Source organism: Antechinus flavipes, chromosome 6, assembly GCF_016432865.1.
Source record: "Antechinus flavipes isolate AdamAnt ecotype Samford, QLD, Australia chromosome 6, AdamAnt_v2, whole genome shotgun sequence".
Classification (NCBI taxonomy): domain Eukaryota; kingdom Metazoa; phylum Chordata; class Mammalia; order Dasyuromorphia; family Dasyuridae; genus Antechinus; species Antechinus flavipes.
This window is the reverse complement of record NC_067403.1, coordinates 256,948,145-256,972,811: the sequence shown is the minus strand read 5'-3', so window position 1 is coordinate 256,972,811 and position 24,667 is coordinate 256,948,145. Positions and strand designations below refer to the sequence as shown.

The 24,667-nt window shown below is 40.1% G+C and overlaps 1 protein-coding gene across 3 annotated transcripts in view; it reads right to left on the bottom strand.

Annotated features, from left to right (window-relative positions):
* The window catches only part of C6H11orf80 (chromosome 6 C11orf80 homolog), a 61,422-nt gene that overhangs the window by 19,066 nt on the left and 17,689 nt on the right, over positions 1–24,667 (bottom strand). For all 3 annotated transcript variants that reach the window (XR_007948498.1, XR_007948499.1, XM_051967209.1), the window contains exon 4: positions 22,921–23,024. Coding sequence is in view for 1 of the 3 variants with exons in the window: in XM_051967209.1 (XP_051823169.1) it covers positions 22,921–23,024 (104 nt within the window). In the remaining 2 variants the exon portion in view is untranslated. The remainder of the gene's footprint in view (positions 1–22,920; positions 23,025–24,667) is intronic.

Sequence of the window (24,667 nt, the reverse complement as noted above, 5' to 3'; positions counted from 1 at the left end):
TAACAGGCCTATATTATTTCTCGACCTTTCAAACATTAAAAAAAAAAATCACACAAAATATAAATTGGAATAGCGTTAAAAGGACCTTTAAGCTCGCTTAGCCCAACTCCTAATTTTTACAGATCAGGAAAATGAGACCTAGTGAAGCGTGTCCGAAATCACCCGGCTCTCAATAAAACACAGCTCTGAAATGCATAAAAAGACAAGGGAAAGAGTCAGGGCTAGGAAACACAATGAAAGTCCCCGTTGGGAAAGAAGGAATGTCCCAAAGCAATCTTGTGGCTAAGTAGGTCATAAAACCTGTGTTTTTCTTATGGTTCTCATCATGGAGGAGCCCCAGGGCTTTGTAAATACATGGCTAATCATGAAAGGAAGCTCGTGAGGTTGCCAGGTAACATATAACTAGGTTTCCTTTTCCAGCTCTTTTCTTTTTTTCCCCAGGAAAGAGCCCCACTCTACATTTCCTAAAAGTGTTCTGCTGCTGGAACAGCTGGGACACCCCCTTCCTATGGGCAAAAAATGCTACTGGCGCTGGGTACCAGGTCCCCTAGAAAGAAGCGGTCAAGTGACCCATGGCCTAGATTCTCTGCCCTCGCTGTTTATAATTATTGCTGGTGTTTGCCGTAGCAAGCCATGTTGCTAATGTGATCGTTATTTTCAGACTTTGGACTAGCCTAGTGATTTCCATTTGTTTTGAGCATGAATACCTCTTTCTAAAGTCAAAAAACTTTAGTAATTAGTGTCTGAACTATTTCGGAACCATTAGTATAATTGAAGAAATAGATGATGACCATTTCAATAACATCTTAAGTGATTCTGTATCAATCACAATATTCACATTTGAAAACCATTGCTGTGTATTATAAATATACATATGTGTATATGAGGCACATTATTCAAATTATAGTCTATGTTTATCATTCTGAAAATGGTGGGGATAAAGATGGATGAACGACAAATTTATTGTGTGCCAAAGCCTTCGGTTGTCAAAATGACTGTCCTTGTTGTGTACATGGATTTGATAATGTCTTAAAATAATTCCCAGGGGAAAAGTAGTTCCCAGGTAGATTATACCTGATTTTTCCTCCTGGGATGTCTACCAGGTCCCTCCTGGCCACCTAGCAGTTCAGAAGAAACAGTATGCTTTGGGTTTTTTCTTGGCAAAAGAGTATTCTAACCCACTGGCCCTACAGCGTGGCTAATGGTCAGACTCTAGGAAAGCAGGTGGCCCTCAGGACACGCGGGGCCGGATTAGGAATTCTACACTAATGGGAAGGAAATCACATACAAGGTAAGAGCACAAGAACCATATTCATCCAGCCAATGGCAGCCCACCGGCAGAGCTGTCCTTCAGCACTGAATCAGTAAACAGGGTCTTTATCAGGTGTTAGGCCTGCTGGTAACAGCAGACAATGGGGATGGGCCAATGACAGTTGGACTTGCCCGTCTTTCTTTCTACTGTTTCAACACAAAGGGTCCATGAAGGGTGGCTAGTTGGTGTAGTAAATGGACAACAACCCTGAAGTAGGACCGGAGTTCAAATCTGACCTCAGACACAACACTTCCTGGTTGTGTGAGCCTGGGCAAGTCACTTAACCCCAATTGCCTCAGGAAAAAAAAAAAAAAAAGGGTGGGGTGGGTAAGGGCAGTCCATGAGTTCCCTGAGGATTAAAAAGGCCAGTCCCTGCTACTCTGGAAAGGAGCAGCTCTGCCAAATCCTATCACTATTCTGTAACTGGCCATGTGGCCCTCAACAAGTTGCTTTACCTCTATGAGCCTCAGTTTCTTGCTTGGTAAAATGTGCTTAGACGTGCAATTCCTGCCTTGCAGGTATGGCTGCAGTCAAATAATGGCAAGTGCTTTTCAAACCTTCACATGCGGAACTTGCAGAATATAAACTTCCGCAGGAACCAGGTTAAGATACATGTCATCCCTGTTGTCCTTGCTGCTATGGGGCTATCCGACAGATGCTTTCAGTGAAGCTACAAAACATTCCAACTCCCTTCTAAAAAGGAGTTCTTTCATGCCATTGCAGTAAGGGTCTGCAGGGCTTTCCTCACTGCTTGTTCACTCGAGTCACCACCACATCCAAAGACTTCAACAGGGACATGCAGGCATCGAAGCAGCAATTCTGCAACTCTAGGGACAGAGTCAAGGTCATGGTCATCAAAGACAGAGATATAGAAAGGCTGTGAGGCTTGCTTTCATCACCTTCCCCAGCTCTGTACCAAGGATGCCATGCTGGTCAGAAATGGATGAGTGACAGATCAAAGTGGACCATGTGGGAAAGGTAACTCCTTTGGTAGCAGAGATGGGGTCTGGCTACTCCAGAAGGAACCGTGACAAAGATCATGGCAGGACAAGGAGGGAAAGGGAGCATGAGTACAGAAACTATTGTGGCAGAGGCCAGGGCAACAATGGCTGTGACTCTTGGAGGGGGAAACCGATGACAACCAAGCTGACCTGGGCCATGCAACATAAATATTCTGATTCCAGCTGGTCCTTACTTGCAACATCAATTTTTACAATTTTTTTTTACAAAGGTTTTTTTGGAGCCTTAAAAAAACAATTCCTTTAGAACAACTCTCCCCTTCTTGCCCCTCCACTGGTCTCTTCTACATAGGGCACGTGGGATGTTCAGGGAGGACTCGCACCTCTACCGTAATGGCTTCCTGAGCTATTTTCAGGGCTGCTCTTCCACCTGTGGTGCCCAACCAGTCACCCAGCTCTTACCTATGCTTACAAAAAGCTGTAGCAGACACAGTGGCAGTCCCACCCCCGTAAAACCATTTTTCAAGCAGATAGATCAAACCAGGTAAGGGTAACTGACAGGCCTCGGACCTCTTGGTGAACTTAGGCAGTGTCTACCTCGAACATCTGAAGACTTTTCTCAGCAGAATGGGTAGATGAGAACAATCCGTTCCAACAGCCATGAAGGCGGCTGAACCAGGTGCCGTGGAGTGCTAAAAGCTTGCCCAGTGCTTGAAGACACCAATGTCTTCCGCTATCTCTCGGGCTACTTCCAGTCATCTTGGCTTTTTTCTTTCCACTGGACTTTAATGACCTCATGACTCATGAAGAAAGAGTGAGGCTGGTGACTTTGTGCAACTCTATTTCCCTTAAATCCAATTTACATACGAGTCAAGAGAGCACTCCGTTATGTCTTTGAAATGAAGGACTAACAAGAAATTTGCTATGTGCTGGCCTGGAGATGTCTAATAAGATGATCCACATATTAAGAAAGCTCCAGTTGTTCTTAGGGGTTTTAAAATCCATTGGGAGAGTTTTATTTTTGCCTCTAAATAACACAATTAAGTTCATTTTAGTTTGTAGACTTTCTGGCCTTACTTTAGTTTTGCTTTAGTTTGCTGAAAAAAATTGGGCTTACCTTAGCAAGCAGGTGCCTAGTCTCCTTGGTCTGCCTGACTTAAGAATAAACGTTTTTTGCTCTTTAATTTTTATTCAGTTCCAAATGCTTATCATAACCCCCTGTATCCCTTCCCCTACTCATTGAGAAGGCAGGAAATATGATACCCATTATACAGAAGAAGTCATGCAAACTATTTATCTATTGGCCCTGTTGCCAAAAATAAAGAGAAAAACACTTCTAACTGCACCCAGAGGTCATTAGTGCTCTAACTGGAGGTGGATAGGATTTTTCATTAAGAGACCTTAGGAACTATCTTAAATCACTATATTGATCAGAATAGCTGAGTCTTCCACAGATAATTATTGTTACAATATATGCTGTTACTGTATAGATTCTTTTGGTTCTGTTCATTTTATTTTACATGAGTTCACATAAGTCTTTCCAGATTTTTAGGAAACCATCCCCTTCACTTTTTTCTTATAACACAATAATCTCATCACATTCACATAGCACAACTCGTCCAGCCATTACCCAACTGAGAGGCATCCTCTCAGTTTCCAACTCTTTGCCATCACACAATTATAGTTTTGCACACATGGATACAAAAAGTCCCCTTTCTTTGATCTCTTTGGGAGAATAGCCCAAGTAACAGTATTGTTGAATTAAAAGGTCTGCACCATTCAACACCTTTTGGGGCCTAGTATCAAATGGTCTTCCAGAATGGTTAGATTAGTTCCATAGTTCTACCACCAACAGGGCATTAATGTATTTGTCTTCCCACATCCTTTCCAGCATTTGTCACTTTCCTTTTCTGTCACAGTAACCAATCAGGTGTGAGTTAGTACCTCAGAGCTGTTTTAATTTTGTCTAATTTTTAATGACACAGAATTGTTTCCATATGGATATTTATTTACAAGTTGGGTTTTTTCTTTTGAAGGCCACTTGTTTATATCTTTTGACTATTTGTCATTTGGAGAAAAGGAGGTATTTTAAAAAAAATACTGATCCTTATAAATTTCCTAAGGATAGATCTGACTTATCATGAGAAGTTTTTGAAAACATTTGTCAATACCTTTTTTTTTTTAAATTTGAAGAGGAAGCCTTGTATTTAGGCTATGCAAAGTAACAAGGCAGATGAAATAGTTTCACACTGATAGTAACACTCCAAAGCACTTTTATGATCTCCTAAAAGCTATTTATAGGCCAAAAACTCAAAGTGTGTCTCAAGTACTAAGTGCTGATGGAGCCATGTTGATTAGTGATAAGGACATGATCGTGGAGAGAAGAGCCAAAAACCTCCAAACTGTTCTCCACAAACTATCATCAAAATCAATGCCGAACACATCCAGTGAAAGAACTCTGGGAGATGACTAAGAACCATTACATAGAATTCCCAATCCCTCTATTTTTGTCCGCCTGCATTTTGGATTTCCTTCACAGGCTAATTGTACACTATTTCAAAGTCCAACTCTTTTTGTACAGCAAAATAACTGTTTGGACATATATACTTATTTTGTATTTGATTTATATGTTAACATATTTAACATGTATGGGTCAACCTGCCATCTAGGGGAGGGGGCGGGGGAAAGGAGGGGAAAAACTGGAACAAAAGGTTTGGCAATTGTCAATGCTGTAAAATTATCCATGCATATAACTTGTAAATAAAAAGCTATTAATAAAAAAAAAAATCAATGCTGAAGCTACTGACCATATACCCTCTCTAGCTGAATTCCCAATTGAAGAAGAAATTTTGGATGCCATTAAGCTCCTTTGGTGTGGCAAAGTGCCTGGCGCTGATTCCAGGAGAGATCTACAAGGCAGGGAGTCCATTTTTGTCCATTTCTATGAAAGTAAATAGATTGTGTCCTATGACAATCATTGGCGGGGTTAAGGTCTTTCTCTTGGTCACTGCTGACATGAGTTTTGCCAGAGCCCCTCTTAATTGGCTGATTCTTCGCCTGGAAGGTGGTCATCTACCTGAGAGCTAGTATGGTTTCAGAAAGGGCTAAGGAATAGCCAATATGGCATATGCTGCCCAACGATTCCAGGAGAAATGCTAGGACCTGATCTAAGACTTTTGACTCTGTTGGTCATAGAGGCCTGTGGAAAATAATGGCCAAATTTGGTTGCCCAGAGTTCATCAGTAGGGTACATCCACTTCATGATGCCGTGCTTGCCCGGTCCTGGATAATGCACAATGCTTTCAAGTTTTCCCAGTCACCAATGGAGTGAAGCAAAGCTGCTTGTCTGCACCCATACATGTTTTCAGCATGTTGTCAGACAACCTCAACGAGGATGAAAATGGCATCAAAGTCAATTACAAACAGATGGCCAATTATTTAACTTCAAAAGGCTGCAAGCCAAGACTAAAGTGGAGGGGGAAGAGGTGCATGATTTTTTTATTTGGAGATGTTTATGTACTCAATGCAACAAAGTAGGGATCAATTCTCTACTGCTAACGCTCATATTGGACCAATAATTATATTGGCTCAAGAAAACATAGGGTCTCCGTCATCCATCCACGGGACCACTGGCTGCTAATAGAGAAATTCTGAATATCTTGGCTATGCTCCCTTACCTTGGCAGTATACTTTCCAGGAATATATACATAGATGATGATATGATGCACACGTTGCCAAAGAGAGCTCAGTGGTTGGAGGCTCTGAAGTAAAATGTGGGAGAGAAAATGTATTAGACTGCCTACCAAAGTCTACAGGGCCCCTGTGCTGACCTCATTATAGCACGCCTGTATAACTTAGACCAGGGATCCTCAAACTTTTAAATAGGGGGCCAGTTCACTGTCCCTCAGACTGTTGGAGGGCCGGACTATAGTAAAAACAAAACCTTTTGGTTTGTGGGCCTTTAAATAAAGAAACTTCATAGCCCTGGGTGAGGGGGATAAAACGTCCTCAGCTACCGCATCTGGCCCACAGGCCATAGTTTGAGGACCCCTGACCTAGAGAGTGTGCCCACAACAAGTCAAGAAACCGAGATGCTTTCGTTTGAATTGTCTTAGGAAGATTCTGAGGTTCATTCACCAAGCATTTCAACTGTACTGCAGAAGAAGCAACCCTAATGAGCTGTCCGCATTGTCTGAATGCCAAACATATGATTACCTAAAAAGCCATTTTGCCCAGAATTCACACAAGGCAAGCACTCACACTGAGTCAGAAGAAGTGACACAAGGACACTCCTTAAGGTCTCTCTGAAGAACTCTGAAATGGATTGTGAGACGTGGCAGACGCTGGCAAAGAACCAGCCACCGTGGCCTTCCCACATTAAAGAAGGGTCTGGGCTCTATGAGCAAAGCAGAATTGCAATAGTTCAAAATAAATGTGAGATGCACAGATTTCAAGACATCTCTACTCCACATATTCATGAGGATTATTTGTGCCTGATTTGCGACTGAGCCTTCTCAATTTGTATTGGTCTGATCAATCAGTCATACACACTGTAGCTTGACTCCAACATAGCAAAGTTATTTGGGATTTCCTCAAGAATGAAGAACAACCAGCCATTTTGAATCAGAAAGCAGAACAATGGAAACATTTTCCGTATATTTTGGAAAATAATTTCTCTAAATTTTAGGGATTAGAATCTTACAAGCCTCTTTTAACCACTCTAATGATTTCCCTTCCTACTGGTCAAAGGTGAATTTTAAGAAATGCTTCATTTAATCAAATTACTAAAAGGGTCTTCTACTTTTAGTGTGATCATTATCCTAATCAATTTAGGGAGAATTCTTTCCTGGTTTATTTTTTAAACATCCTAATTTATTATTTTCATAAATTCTTTTCTTTTAAAATTTTAAGTTCTAAATTCCCTCCCTCCTACTTTCTCCCCCATTTACTGAGAAGGCAACATAACATCAATTACAATATGAAGTTATGCAGAACATTTCTATATTATCCCTATTTTTTTTAAAAAGCAAGAAAATAAAGAAGGTCCTACTTCAATTTGCACTTGATTTCATCAGTTCTGTAAGGAGATAGCATTTTTTCATCATGCGTCCTCTGGAATTGTCTTGGATCATTGTATACATTGGAGTAGCCAAGTACTTCATCATCATATCTGATCATCATTACAATGTTGCTGTTACTGTGCACAAGAATCTCCTGGTTTTTTTCATTTCACTCTCCATCAGTTCATACAGTCTTGCCTTTTTCCCCCTCCTAACCTCCCCCTCCTCATTTCTTATAGCACAATCATACTCCATACGCATATGCTACAACTTATTCAGTCATTCCTCAAATGATGAGCATCCCCTTCATTTCCACTACATAATCATAATTTGTCCCTTGGAATAGCATTCCAAGCCCTTGGCTCTTTTAATTTGGAACCTGCTAAATCTTGTGACTGTGACAACAATATTTGATTTGTTTCTTTCTGGCTGCTTGAAATATTTTTCTTTTAACCTGGGAGCTCTAAAATTTAGCTAAAATATTCCCATGGTTTTCATTTTAGAATCTCTTTCAGAACCTGGTCAGTGGATTTTTTCAATTTCTATTTTATCCTCTGAGTCTAAAATATTGGGGCTGTTTGCCTTTATGATTTACTGAAATATGTCTAAGCTCTTTCTTTGAGTATAGGTTTCAGGTTCATAGTCCAATAATTCTAAATTATCTCTCCTCAATCTATTTTCCAGGTCAGTCATTTTTCCAATGATATATTTCAAATTTTCTTATTTTTTTCCATTCTTTTGACTTAGCTGTTTCTTGATGTCTCAAGAAGTCAATAGCTTCCACTTGCCCAATTCTAATTTTTAAGCTATTATTTTCTTCAGTGACATTTTATACCTCCTTTTCCATTTGGTCAATTCTGTTTTGTAAGGCATCTCTTTTTTGGGTATTTTTTTGATGCCTCTTTTCCAATCTGTTAACTCTCTTTTCATAATTTTCTTTCATCAATCTCATAAACCAAAAAATTTAGGGAATCTCCCCTTCCATTTTTTTTCTATATCCCTCTTATCTCTTTAACTCTTCCAGGAATTCTTATTGGATTTCAATCCAATTAGAATTTTTTTTTAATGATTTAGTTGTAGCTGTTTTCACATTATTGTTTTCTTCTGAGTTTATGTCTTGGTCTTCCCTTCCATCATAGTAGCCTTTTATGATCAAATCTTTTTTTTATATTTTTGCTTATTTTTTCCAATCTACTTTTTTTTTTATTTTGAACTTTATGTTAAAGTTGAGCTTTGTTCACCAGGATGGGGAAGCACTATCCTAAATGTCAGGCCTTTTCACACTGCTGTTTTCAGAGCTAGTTCTGAAGAGTCTGCAAGCTTCAGGTATTTCTAAGGTGATATGATCCCAGGAGAGATATGGCCATTGCTCTCCAAGGTCCTCATTGTTCTGGTCTTTAACCAGGAAGGGCCCTTGATCACCTGTTGCTGCCAAGCACTAGTACTCGACTTTGCTTTGGTAATATGACCACAGCCTCTGCTCCCTTCTGATTGATCCCCAAAGCTCCTCTCTACTCTGGAGTTGTCACCCAAAATTGTATATAGGTAGTAAATTTGTCAATTAGTGCAAATTGTACCCAGTGACAATAAAGGTTCTTTGAACATTCTTTCTGACCAGCTGTTCGAGTCCCTTACCATCTCTGGACTGAGAGCTTCAGAATCTGCCACTGTTGCCACATTTGGTATGTTGTTTTTAATTGTATGTTGCTATGGGCTCTGGGCCCAAATTTCATGGGCTCTGAACAGGCTGGCCTTCCCCTGGTGCCACAGACTTCTCTTGCTAACCTCTTAAGTTTTCTTGGTCTACAAAAATGTCCCACCCTGATCTTTTGTTGGCTTTGCTGTTCCAAAATTTGATTTGAGGCATTATTTTAGTAATGAAGAATATGGGGTGAATTTGGCAGGTTGTCTGCCTCTAATTCACAATCTCTGGCAGGTATCTTGCTTTAGGAAGTGGCTAGTTCTTTAAAAATGATGCTATAAAAAGATTTCAGTATTGGACCTTTCCAAATTAATATTTTGAAAGATTGATAAGGTTTCTCATTCATAAGAATCTAAACCTTCAAACGAGACATTTAGAAATATGATTTTGTAATAGTTTAAAAGGAGAAAGTGAGGGGATTAGTATGGTTCTGTACCTCCAGATGGGTCCTATGAAATGCCTAAGATCCAAAAGTGGAATCAAAAGACCTCCTAGGCAACAGTTATATGAATTCAGCCAATAATATTTTTAAAAATAAGCAATGAACAAATTGCTGCATAAATCTGTAGCAGACATCTGCAGAAACATAAGGGATTTTGATAGCAATCTGAGACCAAGTCACCATTACTAGAAATTACACAAGTGCTATACTTAAGGAGACTGTACTTAGTGACCTACATAAAGGGCAGCTAAGTGTTATATATCCCTGGGCAAGTCCTCAGGATAATGATAGCACCTCCCTCCCTGGGTTCTGTGAAGATGAAATAATAATTGTAAAGTGCTTAGCATTTTATTGTAAAATGAGAAAAATGGAAGAGAAAGAACAAGACTCATGACAGAACCTTGGGAAACACCCATAATTAGGGTACATAATATATAGATGAAGAGCTAGTAAAGGAGACTAAAAGAAATGGTCAGACAGATTGGAAAAGAATCAGAAGAGAGCAGTCTCATAAAAACTCAAGGAAAAATATTCCTTTGGAACAATATCAAGGGTCATTAGAGGGAGAAAAATAAAATCAAGATTCTGTGAATGGTTGGTTTTGTTTCAGTGATACTGACAGAAGAAAAAAAGGGAAGAAAAAAGGAAAACTCAGAGAGGGGAGAACATCCCAGAGGAGACGGTGGGCCGTGTCAACTGGAAAGGAGGTAATGAAGGGCTTCAAAGGCCAAACTACATTTTGTATTTGATTTTGGAGGCAACAGGGAGCCACTGGAATTTTTTGAGTAATGAAGTGACATGATCACAACCATATTTTAGGAGAATCCCTTTGGTGGCTGAATGGAGGATAGACTGGAGTTGAGAAAGACCTGAGGCAGGCAAGCCCACCAGCAACTACTGCAGTAGTCCAGGATGAAATGATGATGGCTTATACCAGGATGGGGACAGTGCTGGAGGAGAGAAGAGGATATAATTGAAACATGTTGGGAAGGTAAAATCAATAGATATTGTGAAGAGCTTCGATATGCAGGATGAGAGACAGTGAAACATCCCAGGTAACTTAAAATTGTAAGCCTGAGGGACTGGAAAGAGAGCGTTACAGCCCTCTAACCTAACAGGGAAGGTAGAAGGTGAGGAGAGTTTACATACTGCATTGAAGACATCTATTGGACATCCAATTTCAAGATGTCAGAAAGGCAGCTGGAGCTGGAAAACTGAAGGTCAATAAAAAGATTAGGGCAGATTTAAGAACCATCAGCATTAATTAATAGTAATTAAATCCATGGGAGCTGATGAAATCAGCAGGTGAAATGGTCTAGAGGGAGAAGAGAAGAGGGCCAAGGACAGAACCCTGAGGGATACCAATGTTAGAGAGCATGATTTGAAGTAGGAACCAATGACCAAAGGAGTGGTCAGATAGCTAAGTGAAGAACTATGAGAGAGCTGTTTCCTGAAAACCTAGAGAGAAAAAGAACATTAAGGAAAGACTGACGGACCGTGTCAAAGGTTGCAGAGAGGCCATGGAGAATGAAGATCGAGAAAAGCCCATTGCATTTGGCACTAAAAGATCATTAGTAAATATGGAAAAAATTCAGGTGGAAGATTAAGCTCAAAGGCAGGATTATAAGGAGTTCAGAAAGGAGTAAGATAGAAAGTGGTGGCTCCTACAGTGGATGGCCTCTGGAGTTCAAATACAAAGGGCAGAAGACAGACAAAAAGCTAACAGAGATGGAAGGATGGAATGTGAACTTTTTCAGGATTGGGGAAGATATGGGCATGTTTGCAGCAGCAAGAAATGAGCCAGTAAAGAAGGAGAATGAAAGTGAGACTATGGGGATGACCAAAGAGCCATCTGTTGGAGGAGAGTATGGAATGGGGTCACTTGGGCCAATAGAGGGCTTTGCTTTGGTCAAGAATCGGGCCACCTCATCATTGGACATAGGGTGAAGGAAAGAGGGGCAAAAGGCGTCTGGTGATAAGAGATGAGGAAGAGAAGAGGAAACTCACAGCAAATAGCCTGCTTTTTTCTGCTAAATATGACGCAAGGATCATAACTGAAAGAGTAGTAGGAGCCATGAGAGAGATCTGAGGAGGGTTAAGAGTCTGGAAGAGCAGCTGTGGAAAGTGGGAGAAGGAGGGATAAAGGAGGTAGAGTAGGAATGCCAGGCAGCAATGAGAGCCCAGTAGAGGCTGTGCAACATAAAACTGCACAAATATGAGCAGGCAGATGATAGAGCACTGGGCCTGGAGTCCAGAAGACTTGAGTTCAAATCCAGTTTTAGACATCTACTAGTTGTGTGATCCTATGAAAGTCACTTCACCATGTTTGCCTCAGTTCCCTCACCTGTTAAATGAGAGGGAAAAGGACACAGCCAATCATTTTAATATCTTTGCCAAGAAAACCCAAAATGAGGTTTCAGAGTCAAATGTGACTAAAAATGACAGAGCCACAGGGAAACTACCCAGAATCCAGGCACGATGTTCCTACTTCTAGTCAGCAGCAAATTTGTAAGAGTGAAGGACAGTGGGAAGGATCCCAGGTGGAGGCTTGGCAGGGCATCATCAGCAGTATTATAAGGGGATGAGGGACTCCAGAGAGGGACAGCAGGGTGGAACTGGTCACTGAGAAGTCAAGTGAAAGAGAAGAGATGACCAGGACAGGATGAGAGGCAGCCTGGGAGAAGATCCAAGGACAGCTGATAAAGGCCACAGTGGAAGAAGAACAGGGCCATGTGAGGGGAGATTGGGGGACAGGTGAAAATCCAATAGATTACGGTCAGATAAAGGGATTTCCCAATTCCTGAATGTGGGAGAGGTGCATTTGTGGGCAATGGTGAGATAGATGACGGCAGGATCATCTCTGGGTCTGGCTGAGGTGTGGTAGAGGAGCAGCTCCTGGGAAGTGAGCGGGTGGAGAAGTTGAATGGCTCAGACATTTTAGGGACAATCGAGGTATGTGTTGAAAACTTCTGGAATCAGGTCAGAAATTGGGGAGCAGAGAAACATTGTGAGCCGGGTATCATCTAAGGAAAGAAAGGCAGTGACAAAGGGCTCTAAAGACAATAGCTACCAGGATTTCGATTGGTTGGTAGATATGAGAAGCATGGACCTCAAAGGAAGAGAAGCTACAGAGAGTGAAGGAGGGAGAGAGAAAAACTAAAAGTGACAATGGGGAACATGGAGTCTCCCAACTCCCCTGCTCCAACCAATGATCTGAGGAGAGTGAGTGAAAGTGCACCCAGGAGTGGAAAGGATGGTCAGGAAGGTTGTGTCATCAGTGGGAGCCAGGATTCAACAAGAGCCAGAAAATGCATAGATGGATAGACAGAGAAAAAGATTTAAGAGGAGGAAAAGTTTGTTATTATAGCGCAGGCACTCCAGAGGACACAGTAGAAGGGCTAGGTAGCGCTCAGATGAATTTTAAGATGGGAGAGTGGAGGGAGATGGAGATAAGGACTAGGGAGCTGGGGCCATGGCATGGGATTTGGAAAATGATCAGCAGGAGTTCAGTCACTGGATTGTGAAAGGTATGACTAGGACTGAAAAGGTTTGTCACTGAGGGGAGGGGACCACTCCTGAACCCTCAAAGGACATGGAGCAAAGACAAGAGGTCTTAAGTCAAATGGAGAGTTGCGCTTCTTTACCCAGGAGGTTCTCTGTACCATAGTTGGGAGGCTGGGCTGGCAGTAGGTGGAAGCAGCTTGTGCTGGGCTAGACTAAGTGATTGGCTTTGGAGCAAACAGACGCTATCTGGTCCTGTCCCAATAGCCTTTTCTCAGGTAACATTGTGCCCAGGAGGAGAAGGGAGGCACAAGATGGCCATTTCTATGTAGGGGATTCACTGGTTTATATATCTATCCCCCATCTCTCCCACCATCAACAACTGAACACATCAAATTGGATATCCCAGGAGTATCTTACACTCAACCTAAATCTAACCTTATTATCTTGCCTCCTAACCCCACCTTGTCCAAACTTCTCTGTTTTCTGTTAAAAAAAAAATCCTCCTCTTTTCAGTATCTGAAGTTCACAATTTCAGTAATGTCCTGGCCTCCTCATTCTTTCATGCTCCCATATCCAATAATAGCAAAATTTTGCCATTTCTACATTCCCAACCTCTTCTTTTCACTCACCTCTACCACTTTGGCTCCAGCCCTCACTGTCTTCTCTCCTCAATTTCTCCAAGTTTTCTAATTGGTCTCCCAGCCTCCTCTGTACACATGGTGTAAAAAGTCATTCTGCATGATAATGTCTCAAAAGTTGTGATTCTCAAACCAGTGGTTTCAGTTTGTAAATAGTCTTTGTGCTAATTAGACTTGGCACACTTAAAAAAAAAAAAAAAAAGGCCAGGGGAAGATTGCAGGGCTCCAGACTCTGGGCCCAGCTACGCTGACCAGATGAAGTCCTAGAAAGCCCACAGAGGCAAGTCTGGCTACAGAGGGTGGGGTCCTTGCTAGCTGAGGGCATACCTGGGAGAGAAGAGTCACAGGTTTGGGTTCCAGAGAAGGGAGACCTGAAACTCGTAGCACTAGAAGGGACCACAGAGAGAGCAAGAGCTGGTGACAGCATTGGAGGGGCCTTGGTCACAGGTCAGGGCTGGAGAGGAGTACTCGAGGTCAAGCCCTCAGAGAGAACTCGGGGAAACAACAACACAAAATATCTGAAGCCTGAGATATTATTCCCCCCTCCCACTTGGGACCAGAGCCTGACTTTTACACAGTTAACAGACAGAAAATAAGATGCTTTTATATTACATGTGTATGTTTGTATATGGATATATATATGCAAAAGAGAAAGAACCAATCATTGATAGCTACTATGGTGACAGAGGAGATCTGGGTTCAAATTCTGAAGAAGATGGTGAAGTTAAAATAGTTTCTTTTATCTCAAAGTAAAAAAGCAAAATGGTCACAAGCCCAAAGAGTTTTTAGAAGAGCTTTAAAAAGACTTTTAAAATTAAGTAAGAGAGGCTAAAAAAAAGTTAGGTTTTTTAAAAAAGAGAAATGCAAGAAAATCAAGAAAATTATAAAAAGAAAAGTCCACCAATTAAAGAAGAGATCCAAAAATTAACAAAATAAAATAATTCTTTAAAAATCATAAGTGGATAAAGGGGGGGAGGGGGGAACCTTTATAAGACACCAAGAAATAACAAAACAGAATCAAATAGATAAAAGAATGTGAAACACCTCATGAGATTAAATATGATGAGCAGGATAGATGATTTCAGAAAAATCTGGAAAGGCGATCAGGAACTGATACAGAGCAGTTTCAGGAGAACACTGTATACAGTAACTACAATATCACACGATGAACAACTGTGAATGAGACATAGCTATTTTCAACAATACAATGATCCAAGACAATACCAAAGAACTCCTGATGAAAAACTGACCTGGAGAACAGATCAAGGAGAAGCAATATAAGAATTGCTCAACTATCTGTATGAACAAAAAAAGAGTCTAGATATTATATTTTAAGAAATAAAAGTTTTAGAATGAGAGAGCAAAATAGAAATAGAAAAAAATCTACTGATCACTACCTGAAAGAGATCCCAAAATGAAAACTCACAGGAGTACCATAGCTGGGGCCTCTAGTTGGTGTAGTGGATAAAGCACCAGCTCTGAAGTCAGGAGGACCTGAGTTCAAATCTGGCCTCAGACACTCAACACTTCCTATCTGTGTGACCCTGGGCAAGTCACTTAACAACCAAGTGCCTCAGCAAAAACAACAACAACAACAACAAAAGAACATCATAGCTAAATATCAAAATTATCAGGTCAAGGAGAAGATATTACAAGCAAATAGAAAAAAATTTTTAAAAATATTATGCATTTACTATTAGAATAATACAAGATTTAGCAACTTCTATATTCAAAGACCAAAGAGCATGTAACAATATATCCTGAAGAGCAAAGGAGCTGGGCTTGCAATCAAAAATAACTTACCCAGCAAAACTGCATTATCCTGAAGGGGAAAAAATGGTTATTTAATGAACTAAAAACTTTCTGTAGTGGCAAGAAACTGGAAATCGAGTGGATGCCCATCAGCTGGAGAATGGCTGAATAAATTGTGATATACAAATGCTATGGAATATTGTTCTGTAAGAAACAACCAGCAGGATGATTTCAGAGAGGCTTGGAGAGACTTGCATGAACTGATGCTGAGTAAAATGAGCAGAACCAGGAAATCATTATACACTTCAACAACAATGATATACAATGATCAATTCTGATGGATGTGGTTCTCTTCAACATTAAGATGATTTATACCAGTTCCACTTGTGTAGTGATGAAGAGAACCATCTACACTCAGAGAACAATGGGAACAGAGGGTGGACCACAACATAGTATTCTCACTCTCTTTGTTATTATTTGTTTGCATTTTGTTTCTTTTTTCTTACTTTTTCTTCTTTCTTGATCTGATTTTTCTTGCACAACCAGATGGCTCTGTGAATATATATATATCTCGGATCTGGCATGTATTTTGGCATATTTGGCATGTACTGGACTGCCTGCCGGGTGGGAGGAGGGAATGGGGAGAATTTTGGCAGGGGGTTATGCAGGGGTCAATGTTGGAAAAATTATTACCCATGCATCTGCTTTGTGAACAAAAAGCTTTAATTTTTAAAAATGTAAGCTCATTTGTTTAAGCAGGAATCATTATTTGACTTTTTGTTTGCTCCCCCACTCTAACATAGTAACTGGTACATAACAAGCATTTCATAAAGATTTGTTCGCTTACTCTCCAAATCCCCTTACTGCAGAAGACTAAGGTTGTGAAGAGCTTTCAGTATGGTCTATTTTCCATTAGATTTGGGAAAAGATAAGATTGGGAGGGGGCAGGCTGAACTTGCGAGGTGATGGGGAAGCACAAGAGCAACATTATCTTCAAAGCATAAAGATCAGTGTCTCTGATGCCTTTCAAACACCCTAATTCTCAGCTTGAGAAATCCCGAGTTAGGTCAGTTCTCAAGATCTCTTTTGACCCTATAATTACAAGCTCTTTAAAATTCAACACCACTTTTCTCATCTCCCATGAATCTAAGCCAAGCACTCCTTTCTCCTTCCTTCGTTGAGAGCTTTTCCACGCCGCTTCATATTCCTATTAATTCTTCCTGTTAATTCCTGTTAAACTTCACCAAATCACTCTTTAACATTCATTGTGGCTACATCATTATCTTTATGAGAAAAATGATGATGAATTATGTTTTTATCTGAATAGGGAAAGCCAACATGTATGACCAAGGTTAATATTTAAGAAGTAAAAAAATGTTAAGATGACATCTTTTGATTCATGTAGAAATTGGATTTAAGTGAAGCAGAGTTGCACAAAGTAGTCAGCCTCACTTTCTAAAGTCCCAGTCAGGACACTTGATGAGGACTTGGGCTGCAGTGAATAACCTCAGAGTCTTTGATGTCTCATCAAGCTCTAAACACTCCGCAACATCTACTTCATTTGCCTTCAGGGCCACTGGAACGAATTGTTCTTATCCGCCCTTTCTGCCAGGGGAAGTCTTTACATGGGGTAGACATCCCCCTAACTCACCATATGCCTGTGAAACCTGGAAAGTCTACTAGCGCCATGCCAGGAAATAAAATTGCTTCTATCTGAATTGTCTCAGGAAGATCCTGAAGATCTCCCGGTGGGACAAGATACTAGACACTGACTTTCCTTCTTGAACTAAACTGCCCAGCATTCTAATTCTGCTGCAGAAAGCACAACTCCACAGGGTTGGCCACACTGTTCAAATGTATGCTTGCCAAAAAAAATTATTTTATGGAGAACTCACACAGACCAAGTGCTCACAAGGTGGTCAGAAAAAAAACCGGTACAAGGATACTCTCAAGCTCTCTTAAGAATTTTAGAATTGATTATATGACCCAGGAGATACTGGCTCAGCATGGCGTGACCTCAAAAGAAAAGGTACTGTGCTCTATGAGCAAAAAAGAATGGAATTAGCCCAAAAGAAACTTGAGATGCACAAAATTAGAGCATCCCCCCCCACCCACAAATGTTTATATAAACTATTTGTGCCGACCTGTAGCAAAGCATTTCAAGCTTGTAATTGGTCTGATCAGCCACAGCGGGACACACTGTAACTCGACTCTAACATAGTGATGTCAAGAACACAGGACAACAGTCAACTTGAGAAGTACTTACTGACCTGAAAGAATCAAGATTTAGGAGACTCTGGATTAAAAGAATAGATATAAGTGTGTGGAGATGACAAGATGACAAGACACAGCTTGATATTATTGGACAGCATGAGGTTTTACCTGATATGGTAGTCAAACACGACTGAACAAACAAAAATATCTGCAGGGAAAATGCACACATGAAGAGTATTTTCCATTTTCAACTATTAATCAATGTGGTATTGAGTATTTCTAGAATAAAGGAGTCCTTATGTTATTGCCAACTAAAAGGATATCTGTCAACTCTTTGACGATGATGTAAAAGTCAGTATTAAGAAGAAGACCTTTCTAAGAAGAGAAGACATGTCATAAGAAATCAAGCCATTCTCCAATTGATAAATGGTCAAAGGATATGAACAGAGTTCTCAGATGAAGAAATTGAAACTATTTATAGCCATATGAAAAGATGCTCCAAGTCATTATTAATCAGAGAAATGAAAATGGAGACCACTCTGAGATACCACTACACACCTGTCAGACTGGTTAGAATGACAGGGAAAGATAATGCGGAATGTTGGAGGGGATATGGGAAAACAGGGACACTGATACATTGTTGGTGGAATTGTGAATACATCCAACCATTCTGGAGAGCGATTTGGAACTAGGCTCAAAGTTATCAAACTGTGCATACCCTTTGATCCAGCAGTGCTACTACTGGGCTTATACTCCAAAGAGATACTAAAGAAGGGAAAGGGATCTGTATGTGCACAAATGTTTGTGGCAGCCCTCTTTGTACTGGCAAGAAACTGGAAACTGAGTGGATGCCCATCAGTTGGGGAATGACTGAATAAATTGTGGCATATGAATATTGTGGAATATTATTGTTCAGTAAGAAATGACCAACAGGATGACTTCAGAAAGGCCTAGAGAAACTTACACAAACTGATGCTGAGTTAAATGAGCAGGGCCAGGAGATCATTATATACTTCAACAACAATACTATATGATGACCAATTCTGATGGACCTGGCCATCCTCAGCAATGAGATGAACCAAATCAGGTCCAATGGAACAGTAATGAACTGAACCAGCCACGCCCAGCAAAAGAACCCTGGGAGATGACTAAGAACCATTACATTGACTTCCCAATCCCTATATTTTTGCCCGCCTGCATTTCTTGATTTCCTTCACAGGCTAATTGTACAATATTTCAGAGTCCAATTCTTTTGGTCCAGCAAAATAATGGTTTGGACATATATATTTATTGTGTATCTAATTTATATTTTAATATACTTAACATCTACTGGTCATCCTGCCATCTGGGGGAGGGGTGGGGAGAAGGAAGGGAAAAACTGGAACAAGAGGTTTGGCAATTGTCAATGCTGTAAAGTTACCCATACATATAACCTGTAAGTAAAAGACTATTAAAAAAAAAAAAAAAAAAAAGACATGTCTCCAATGAACCCAAGGGATTGCCATCTACATGGAGACAAGCTTCTTGCTCTTCAGAATCAGGCTGAGGACATTCCTCCAGAGAACCTACTGTCTGGAACAGCCAAATGACCAATTAGCTGTAGGCTCCGCCTTCACTCTGGATGACTTCTCATGACCACCACTAACAAATATTTTGAAAACCTTTGTTTTACTTTCCTTCTGTCTCTGTAGCTACCTAGATCAGCAAAAGTATACATCCTCTTTTCCTAGTCTTCTGCAATTATCTTTACTATTCAATATTCCTTTAAAGGAGATAAGTCACAATAGGGAATCCTTGTTCGTTCAGAACTATCCTTATGCCTTCTTAAGAAGTCTTTTATGTTCAGTCTGCTAGAAATGGCGACCAAGGCTTCCTCAATGTTGGATATATTTAAATTTGGAGATTCCTGCATATCCCCAACTCAAGTCCTCCACTACTGTTCTGAATTCTGTCACTGAAAGGACAACCATGGCCACTGTTAAATAGCTCATATTGCATAGCATAATCTTATTTCTTCTTTACAACTCTGCTTTCCCATTTTAAGGGACTTGCTTAGGGTCACCCAGTGTCTTAGACAAGATGTGAACTCAGGTCTCCTTGGCTGCAAGAGTAGCACTGTCTACTGTACCATTCTATTTGTCCTTAATAGAATAACGATAAGAAGGAGGCGATACAGGGCTATAAAGAGAATCCCAGACCTGGAATCAAGGTGAGATTCAATTGGAATTAAAGTGCAGCTAATAAATTTCTTGGCTACAAGATACCAGCAGCTCTTTTCTTCTTTCTGAGCTTTCCGTTTCTGCTAACTCTCTAGCAGAGCTGTTGTAAAGAAAGGATTTTGTAAATTTTAAGCCATTATAGCAATGTGAAACATTATTATTAACAAATATCAAAACAGGGATTGATGCTCAAAGATCTTATTAACTTTTTTCTTCAGAAGTTAAAAATTCAGTTTGGGTAGGAGAGATGCCAAACCTTTTTCACAGAACCAAAGAATCTCAGAGTCTGAAGAGACTTTGGAGACAGCCAACTAGTCTAACCTTTTCAATTTATAAAGAAACAGTCATAAATAAGCAGCAGAAATTAGATCTGAAACTAGCCTACTAAACTCTAGACCCAGTGTTCCTGTCATTGTACTAAGCTGCCTCACTCCTCCCTGTACTATTCCTCACAAATAGTCATCTACCCTTTATGTGGAAATTTCCAGTGAGAGGGGACCTAATTTCTCCCCAAGCAGCCCCTTCTGCTTTTGTAGAGTCAGATTTGCTTGGAGAGTTTTACTCACTTAGAGCCCAATTTCCATCCTCAAGTGCCACTTTTGTCCTTAGGAGCCAGAGCAAAAATTCTTAATTCTTCTTCCATATCCTACCCCTTCAAATACTTGAAAACAGATATCATCTCCTCCTAAATCTTCTCTTGCTATTAGTCAATCCTACTCAATCAGCTGGTTGGTCTGGTCTATGGGAATTGGTCCTTAAAGCCTAGATATTCTTAATCTGGTTCCCGCCCTTGAAGTATACGCAGATCTCTGCTTGGACGTGGTCTTCATAGCACCTGATGCTTTCCATGCAACCACAAGGAAACTTTGGGGAACTGGTTTCCAGCCGTCAGTGACAGACAGTTGGTACTGGATAACAAAACGTTTTCTAATCGGCAGAAGAGCCAGAAAAATGAATGATTCAGGAGTTGCTGAGCCAGAACTGACTGCACATAAGTAAAGCGTGAACCACCCGTCTCTCAAGTTTTTACTTTGACAACCCCAAGTGAGAACTGCTTTGAGGGAAAGGCAACCGGGCAAATACCCCAACCTGGCCATCATGAGTCTATATGCATATGGCACCTCAGATGCTACTGAGTTTTATTCTTTCCTGATATTAAGAAAATATGTATTTTGAGACAAAGTCTCAGGTGAATCTCAGTGGACAAGAATGACAGGGGTTGAGGTGAGCAAAGTAGTTGTGGTCAATGACAGAGGGATTCTCTACAGGTGGCTATGCAAGGATAGTTAGCTAAGGATGGCAGCAACTTCAGGGATGGAGATCCTTCTTGGAAGAAAGAAATATCATCTTTGAATTCAATAGAGGCAGCGACCTTCAGAGCTTAGTAGACAACCACATCTAAGGAAAGCTCCCTTCCTCAAAGGGAGAAAAGAGTCTGCTATAACAAGAAACTGGGAGATGTCCATTTGGCATGTATTCCCTCCCCATGTCTCTCATCACAAGTTTATTTCAAGCTTGTGCCCTCTTTTCCCAGGGAATTTATGTAAATGACAGGTGGGGGCAGTACACTCCCAGCTTGCATCAAACTGGTTTTGCTTTGGTTTCTTAGTAAATGCCTTTTCTAAGGAGTGGAAGCCTTTGGCCATTGACGAATGGCCAAACAAACTGTGAAACATGAAGATAATGGAATATTACTATTCTATAAAAAATGATGAACAAACTGACTTTAGAAAGGCCCAGAAAGATTTACACAAACTGATGCTGAAAGAAACAAGCATAACCAGGAATACATCATATACAGTAACAGCAAGATGGTGCAATGATCAACTATGAAAGGCTTGGTTCTTCTCAGTGGTCCAGTGAGCCAAGGCAATTTCCAAAAGACTTTGGACAGAAAAGGTCATCTGCACCCAGAAAAAGATCTAAGGAGACTGAATGTAAATCAACACATGCTATATTCACTTCTTTTTTCTGTTTTTTTTTTTTTTTAATCTCCATTGTTCTTCCCTTTTGCTTTGATTCTTCTCTTCCAACATGATTCATAAAACAATGTGTGTTAAAAATAAACTTGCTACAATTTTTTAAAAATAGTAAATGCCTTTTCTAAAAGTTATTCAATTAGTTTATCGTAAATGGGAAGCACATCATCTGGTACTATTATTAGTACAAATAATAATATCAGAAACCATAGGCCTTGACATGACAGAAACCCGAGAGTAACAATGGCATCCACTGTTTAGGGCTGGGAAGGTGAGAAACGTTATGAATGAGAAATGGCGAGATTTGACAAGTGATTAGATGTGTCTGGCAATAGAAAATGAGGAGTGGAGGGCAACACTGAGGCTTCAAAATGGGAGAATTATGGAAATGTCGCCACCTCTTAGAGAAGGAAGACAGTCTGGAAGAGGAAATTTTAGGGAGAGATGAACACAATCTTGCACAAACTGAGTTTGAGATCCATTCTGAAATGTCCAGTAGGCAACTGCTGATATAAAATAGGAGCTCAGGAGAAAGAGAGAACTTAGAGTCATCTGCAGAGATATCAGTGAAACGTTACAAGGGAGACTGAGGGAAGATCAGAGTCTTTTTGTGTGTTTGTCAAGGACTCCTGAAGCAATCTGGAGAAATCAATGGACTCTTTCTCAAAGTAAAGATTTAAAAAGCATAAAACACATAGGATTATAAAAGAAACCAATTATACTGAAATGCAGTTAACAAAATATCTTTTAGGGCACCTAGATGGTACAGTAGATAGAGCACTGGCCCTGAAATCAGGAAAACCCGAGTTCAAATCTGGCCTCAAATGCTTAACATTTACTAGCTGTATGATCCTGGGCAAGTCACTTAACCTCAATTACCTCACCAAAAATAAGGTTTAAAAAATAGACAAAAAAAAAAAAAAAAAAAAAAAACAAGCCATACTCCAGTTGTATGTCTGTGTGAGAGAGAGACAGAGAGAGACAGAGACAGAGAGAGACAGAGACAGAAGAGGGACTAGGACCAAACTGAGGAACACTCACAGTGAGGTGGAGTGATACAAACAACAGGTTACTGATCATTATAATCACACCTACTACTGCATTTCCCAAAATCATCACGAAGGACTACCCAAACTTGCCTCAAATTTCATTTGGAAGGACGCCAACAGATCCTGGGAACAGCGCGCTTCCTCTGAAGGCCAAGTCAACTTCCCAGAGAATCCTGACAACAGTGACTGAATCTCTGTATAAGAAAATAATAAAATAGAAAAAAAGTTTGGCTAAACACCAGGGTTTCAGGATAGATCTCTTATAACATCGATGAAAAGTCTTCTCTAATGGGAAGGAACAATAAGCACATTTTTACCATGGTCTGAAAAATGACAGCATCAGCATATTGCAACAATGTGTGTACTTCCTTTATAGCCACATTTATTTAATCAATTTCTATTTTCAGTTAATGGCTACAAGGTCACGTCCCAGTGCCAGAAATTTTGAGAGCTGATGGCCAAAGGGCTGATTCACTCGGATCAAATTTGTAACTTAAGAACCACATTTATAGCTGTATACTAGCCAAATTTAATGCTTTTAAGTTGGGAAATATGAACAAAGGTAAGGATACCCCAGAGACTACACTTAGGCCCACTCAGTGACAGCAAAGTCCTTAATGGGTTATCTTCAGCACCCATTCTTTTCTTCAATTTGTGGATTATCCACTCTACTGACTGGCTGTACATCAAACCTCCTCTTCTTAAAGGCACAAATCTGTCCTGGATGACCAGTGGAAGGCAAGATAAAGCCAAGAACATCGGTAAAAAAAAAAAAAAAAAAGGAGAGAGAGAGCGCACAGGCCCCTAGTTTCTAAAATTAAATGTAAATGATTTAATTATCCATTTATATATTATCAACACTTTCTCCTTTCCATTAGTATAGATGATTGATTAGATTATATATGCAATTAAAATCTGAAATTTTAACGAGTCTAAGAACTACGATGCTACCATAATACACAATAAACTTTTAATAATCAAGTAACACATTTACTTTAAATTTACAATATACCTTTCTCATGAAGAACTCAAAATAACTTAATAAAGCTCCATTTATTTTTCCAATTACATGTAAAAATAGTTTTCAACATTCATTTTTGTAATATTTTGAATTCCAAATTTCTTCCCCCCCTCCTTTACTTCTCCCTTGCCCAAGACAGCAAACAATCTGAAAGAGGTTACACATGTACAATCATTTTAAACGTATCCTCGTATTAGTCATGTTGTGAAAGAAAAGTCAGGAAAAAAAGGGAAAATCCATGAGGAAAACAAGCTTACAAAGAAAAGGTGAAAATGGTATGTTTCAATCCTCATTCAGTCTCCATAGTTCTCTCTTGCTGGATGTGAATGGCACTTTCCACCCCAAGTCTACTGGCATTGTCTCGGATCACTGTGTTGCTTAAAACTAAGCCTATCATAGATGATGATCACATAATCTTGCTGTTACTCTGTATTCCTGGCTCTGCTCACTTCATTCAGCATCAGTTCCTGTAAGTCTCTCCAGGCCTCTCTGACATCATCCTGCTGGTCGTTTCTTATAGAACAATAATGCTCCATAACATTCATTTACGATAACTTATTCAGTGACGGGTATCACTCAGTTTCCAGTTCCTTGCCATCACAAACATATTTGTATATGTAGCTCCTTTCCCCTCTTTTAAGATCTCTTTGGGATACTGACCCAATAGTGACACTGCTAGATCAAATAAACCTTATCATTTCAGGGAAATGGCAAGAGCTAGATTCAATTGTATACATATTTATTAAGTTCCTACAATATACATGGAGGACTGCTAGGTAACGTACACTGCAGAGCACAGGAGTCAGGAAGACCCGA